The following is a 6470-nucleotide window of genomic DNA, read 5'->3' as shown; positions in this document are numbered from 1 at the left end:
GGCGCATTTGCCGCTGGCTGCTGATCCTCCTCGGGCTGCTGCGGTGCCTAGTCCTGCACTTGCCTGGGGATGCAATACTTCTCGATGAAGGCTTTGGTAATGGGAGGCCGAATGACCTTGCTGGCGGCGACGGGCACTCCGTAGATCTGGCAGAGGCCCGTGATCAAAGCTAGGAACCCCAGGGCCCCATTGGACCTCTCTGGGTCCATAGGGTGTCTCGTAGGCACCGTCCCTGCAAACTGATAAATGGCATTAGAAATCAGCTAAGCCACATGGATACTCACCTATGTCAGGATGACATACACCAACTGACACTTCGGTAGAGGGAGGTCGGAGTTGTGGTCACTGGGCAGGATGTTGCTGAGTAGTAACATCATCCATATCTGTGTAAGGATGGTTATGCTGGTGCACATGATCCGCACCCGTCTCCCTGCAGTAGTCCGGGCGAAATCCTGCCTTGGTATACATAATAGTTGAGCGATGACCTCCTCATCAAAACTAGAGACCTGACTCCTCCTCTGGCTGAATTAGCACTACTAACCCTCTTCCAAGATCAGTGGGTGGCCCAAGAACTAACTGAGGGCATCTGCGTCAAAGGGGATCCACTGGCCCCTCACCCAGGAGCGCATATCCTGAGCTTCCTCCTCGGTAGGCCAGGCATTGGCGTAAAACTCCATGACTATCTCTGGGTTGATTTTAGCCATGGGTGTCATGAGTGGCACCCAACACTTGCGGCCTATCTCCTCCTGAAAATCAGGGAACTCATCGTCCCTCAGCTGGACTTGCCTCTCTTTGAGGAATGACCATCCCTTGATGGTCTCGAAGTGTTGCTGATGTTCAGCGCTCCAGAATCGATGCCTGTCGAAGTCTGTGTCAGCTTGTGGGGCAGCGCTGGAGCCTTCTCCGGCGGTGTCCTTCTTGGACCTCTTTGATGGAAGCTTTCTCGGGGCCATCTCCTGCAAAAACACAGTCATAAAGTTAGTTCACAAAGAGACGCCATTTTAAAGCAAAACCAAACAAAAATGGCATACAACTCTTTCCAACCACAAACATCAATGTAAATTTAGAGCAAACTCCTACACACGTTTCCTTGAGGAAGTAAATTTATGAACATACATGCGTGCGAGACATTCTGCTGCCTAAAAATTACACTCATGCACATTCAAGGAATTTTTGCTACCTAGATTACATACATGCATTTTCAAGGCATCTTTGCTACCTAAATCACATACATGCATTTTTTTTGCTAAATTTACATACATACATACTCAAAGTATTTTGGCTACCTAAAGATAACATACATGCATGTCCAAGATATTTCTGCTACCAAACAACTACATACATGCATATTCAAGTATTATGCTACCAAAAATTGCACACGTGCATATTTAAACATTTTTTACTACCTAAATTATATTTTATGCATATTCAAGTATTTTGCTACCCAAACTACATTTCATGCATATTCAAGTATTTTGCTACCTAAATTATATTTAAGGCGTATTCAAGTATTTTTGCTACCTAACTTAGTAAGGTATTTTTGCTACTTAAATTAATAAGGTATTTTTGCTACCTAAATTCAACATGCACATTTTATGAGGCATTTGTTACCTACATGCAACATACATACATTTCATGAGGCATTTTCAAACATCTAGGTGCAAGGAAAACATCATGGTGCAGCCCCAAAACTGAATGTTGTCCTAAAGGGAAATCCCCACCACCATGCTCTCATCTTCATGCTCTCTTGCATTCAAAATCAAAGCTTGGTGTTCCTAGACCTAAGTCCTATTTTTGGCACCTACTCTAAGCTCTACAAACTTCCCACACACTAAAAAGGAAGCCCTATGTACATCAGTTCTTTTCTACAAGTAGAAATTCACAAAGTTATGCGCAAATGCCATTGAGGCATTTCACCTAAGCACTTGGTGGGCGCATGTTTAAGCATGAATAGCAAAGGAATGGGGGCAATGTGGCATGCCCAATCATTTCAGAACACAACCTAGGCCTAAGGCCATTGCCTACAACTCTCTAACTCAACAAAAACAAGCTAAGGAGCAAAGGTATGGTACACTTACTTGTATGGAGTGAACATCAATGCCAAATGGAACCAAAAAATGCAAAAAATGGTGATCTAGGGTTGGAAAAATGCAAATCCCATGAGCCTTTATTTTTTAAATGAGGGTGGGGGGGAGTTTTGGGTGAAGAAAACCTCCCCTCTGCCCCCTTTTAACCATTTTCGTGCAGAGGGTGCTCGCCCAGGCGAGCTAACTCTGTTTTTTTTTTGGCAAGAGTTCTTTACAAAATTGTGTCTAACCTTTGGGTTGGTGCTTGTTTATTTTAAATCCCAGGATTAATAATAAACTAGGCATATTCAACTATAACTTTAGAAAAATAGACGAATAAGCAAAAACTTAAAAGATACTAGGCAGCCTCCTAGTAGCACTTCTTTAACGTCTTGAGCCGGACGCAGGATGATGATTTGTTGATCACGGGCCTAGCATCTGCTCGTACCCATCCCTAAGTCTATGAAAACAGGAAATGGCACCACGCAGTGAAGCATGACTATGCTACCACTTACCTTGGTTTATCTTTGTCTTGAATTCGGGGCGATATTGACCATCACTCGAAACAAATCTTCTCCTGTCCTTCAACACACAGGATGATAAATATGCCTATGCATGCATACTCATGCTCAGGTAGTTCAAGTGTAACAATTTAAACAAATGTTTATGTTCAATTTTACTTAAACGCTTACGACACCCCTATAGATCGAGAGCATGCATTTTAAAGCAATAACAGACACGACACAAGGGTTTGAAAATGCAAATCATCAATCCGATGTTTATTAAATGTTGCGATCAAAGCTTACAAAGGACCATAAAACTTTAAGAAGCCTAAGAGTACAATCATGTATTGACCCCTCCTCCTAGCTGCCCTAAGTACTAAGCATAATATCGTTTGACGATATCGGCGTTCGCGGGTGAAGGCAACTCTTCATCATCCATGCTGGCAAGCAGTAGTGCTCCTCCTGAGAATGCTTTCTTTACGATGAAAGACCCTTCATAGTTTGGAGCCCACTTTCCCCTATTTCCCTTTAGGGCTTGGGATACTTTCTTCAGAACAAGGTCCCCCTCGTTGAATTTGTGCGGTCATACCTTCTTGTCGAAAGCATTCTTCACCCGTCTCTGGTACAGACGCCCATGGCTTAAATAGCTGCCAGATGCTTGTCTTCGATAAGATTGAGCTGATCAAAGCATGCTCGGGCCCACTCTGATTCTTCCAACTTGGATTCTGCTAGAATCCTCAAAGAAGGGACTTCCACCTCAAAAAGGCAGCACAACTTCCATTCTGTACACCAATGAAAATGGTGTTGCCCCGGTTGATGTGTGTTCTGAGGTTCGATAACCATGCAGCGTGAAAGGGAGTATTTTGTGCCAATCCTTATACGACATAGTCATCATCTGAATAATCTTTTTGATGTTCTTGTTGGCCGCCTCAACTACCCCATTCATCTTGGGCTTGTAAGGCGTAGAATTATGGTGTTGGATCTTGAAATCCTCACATATTTCCTTCATCATCTTGTTATTCAGATTGGTGGCATTGTTTGTGATAATTTTCCTGGGCAATCCATATCGGCAGATTATCTCCTTTTTGATGAACCTGACTACCACGCTCCTCGTGACACTGGAGCATGAGGCAACTTCGACCCATTTGGTGAAGTAGTCGATCACAACCAAGATGAAATGGTGCCCATTCGAAGTCTTGGGCTCAATGGTCCTGATCACATCTATTCCCCACATGGAGAAGGGCTACAGCGTTGCTAAAGCATTCAAAGGCATGGGTAGAGCATTGACATTGTCCATGAATGTCTTGCACTTGTGGAATTTCCTAACATGGATGCAATAGCCGCTCTCCATGGTGAGCCAGTAATATCCTGCCCTCAGAATCTTCTGGGCCATAGCATGCTCGTTGGAATGTGTTCCAAAGGAACCTTCGTGGACTTCTACTAGCATTTGTTCAGCCTCCCTGGCATCCACACATTGGAGTAAAACCATGTCATGGTTTTTTTTGTATAGAATGCTTCCACTAAAGAAGAAACTGGCTACCAACCTTCTTAATGTTTTTTTGTCGTTGTCGAAAGCCTCTTGTGGGTACTCCTTGTTTTCGATGTATCGCTTGATGTCGAAGTACCAAGGTTTACCATCTTGTTCCTCTTCTATCAAACAGCAATGTGCGGGCTTGCCGCGACATCTGAACTCGATGTACGGCAAGTCTCCGTGTGGAGTCAGCTGGAACATGGATGCTAGAGTGGCGAGTGCATCGGTCATTTGATTCTCCTCTTTGGAAACGTGGAGGAAAGTGACATCATCGAAGAACTCAGCCAACTTCTTGATGTAAAACTGATAGGGTATCAGCTTATGATCCTTAGTCTCCCATTCTCCTCTCAGTTGATGAATCACAAAGGCTGAGTCTCCGTACACTTTGAGCAACTTGACGTTGAAGTCAATTGCCTCTTGGATCTCGAGGGCGCATGCCTCGTATTCGACCATGTTGTTCATGCAATCAAAACCCAATATGACTGTGAAGGGAATGCATTGATTATTGAGAGAGACCAAAGCCGCCCCAACCCCATGGCGTAGGGCGTTGGACGCACCGTCAAACCACACGATCCACTTATCCCTGTCCTTATCCTCTAACTTCTCTTCGAACAAGGCCATAATGTCTGCATCCGAAAACTCCGGATGCATGGGCTGGTAATCATTCAGAGGTTGCTGAGCCAAATAGTTTGCCAAGGCACTTCCCTTTATCGCCTTTTGGGTGACATAGACGATGTCGAACTCAGATAGCAAAACTTGCCATTGAGTAATCCGCCCTATAAGAGTGGGCTTCTTGAAAATGTACTTGACTGGGTCCATTTTGAATACCAGCCAAGTGGTATGGCTCAACATATACTGCCTTAGATGATGGGATGCCCATACCAAGGCACAACATGTCCTTTCCAGCAGAGAGTAGTTTATCTCACAGGCCGGGAACTTTTTTCTCAAGTAATAGACAACCCGTTCTCTTTTTCCAGAATCGTCGTGCTACCCCAGCATGCATCCCATCGACTCATCCATGCATAGGAGGATTCATAAGACATTGTTTGATCCTTCCAAATGCCTCTTGACAGTCGTCGTTTCAGCGAATAGACTGGTTCTTGCGCGAGAGTTTGAAAAGCGGCTCGCAGGTAGCGGTGAGCCGTAATATGAACCTTGCTATGTAGTTCAAACGCCCTAAGAAACCCTGAACCTGCTTCTCCGTTCGTGGCTCAGGCATGTCAAGGATGGCTTTCACCTTGTTGGGATCCACTTTTATCCCTTTCTGACTTACAACAAACTCGAGTAGCTTTCCTGACTTGACCCCGAAAATGCACTTGGCGGGGTTCAATCTTAGCTGGTACTTACGTAGCTGTTCAAATAACTTTCACAAGTTGATGAGATATTCCCCCTCTATTCTATATTTGGCTATCATATCATCCATGTAGACTTCAATTTCCTTATGCATCATGTCGTGGAATAATGCCACCATGGCCCGTTGATAGGTTGCCCCTGCGTTCTGGAGCCCAAAGGACATCACCTTATAACAGAGCATTCCCCACAAGGTGACGAACATAGTCTTCTCCATGTCCTCTGGTGCCATCTTTATTTGGTTGTAAGCTGAGAATCCGTCCACAAGGACATCAATATGTGGCAAAGGAAAGTTATCTTTGGGACTAGCTCGGTTTAGGTCCTGATAGTCCACACACATTTATACCTTCCCATCTTTCTTAGGGACTGGTACAATGTTGGCCACCCACTCAGGGTATCGAGCCACCACCAAGAAGCCAGCATCGAACTATTTTTTCACTTCCTCTTTAATCTTTAAGGATATCTCTGGCTTCATCCTTCTTAGCTTCTGTTTCACCGGGGAACAACCGGGATTCAAAGGCAACCTATGCTGCACAATGTCGGGGTTCAAGCCAGGCATATCTTGGTACGACCAAGCGAAGATGTCTTGGTAGTCTCGTAGCAAAGCCATTAATTCATCATGGATAGGTGCGATCATGCCTGTACCCACCTTTACCACTTTCCTTTCATTGCCAACACCTAAGTTTACAATCTCTATTTCTTCTTAGTGCGGCTTCATCTCTTGGTCTTCCTAAGTGACTATCCTTTCTAGCTCTGGGGAAAACCCCATATCTTCGACTTCTTCATCCTCAGGTTGATTCATTTCTCTTTCAAAATTGACGGCTGGGTCCTCGGTATTAGTACCTTCATAGGACTCGTCGTCGGATCTGTACCGTTTAAATGCAATAGAAATAAACATGCAAATGAATGACAATAGGCGAAGGCGCAAGAACAGATGAAGGAAAGATCTTATATTATATTCTTAGATAGAAAAAAGACATAACGCCATAACAAGGAGAAAACCCTAAAGCCTAGACCCAG

At 44.3% G+C, this 6470-nt stretch overlaps 1 protein-coding gene across 1 annotated transcript; it reads right to left on the bottom strand.

Moving 5' to 3' along the window:
- Positions 1-3812: 3812 nt before the first annotated feature.
- LOC114422506 lies at positions 3813-4919 on the bottom strand. Its single transcript, XM_028388932.1, has one exon. It carries the CDS (start codon positions 4917-4919, stop codon positions 3813-3815), a length of 1107 nt encoding a protein of 368 aa, XP_028244733.1.
- Between the last annotated feature and the right edge of the window lie 1551 nt (positions 4920-6470).

The sequence above is a fragment of the Glycine soja genome, chromosome 1, assembly GCF_004193775.1.
Source record: "Glycine soja cultivar W05 chromosome 1, ASM419377v2, whole genome shotgun sequence".
In the NCBI taxonomy this organism is placed as follows: Eukaryota; Viridiplantae; Streptophyta; class Magnoliopsida; order Fabales; family Fabaceae; genus Glycine; species Glycine soja.
This window is presented reverse-complemented; position numbering and strand designations above follow the sequence as displayed.

Bases quoted from the DNA above. Each gene is read 5' to 3' on its own strand.
- LOC114422506 (XM_028388932.1), bottom strand. From the start codon at position 4,919: ATGGACCCAGTCAAGTACATTTTCAAGAAGCCCACTCTTATAGGGCGG.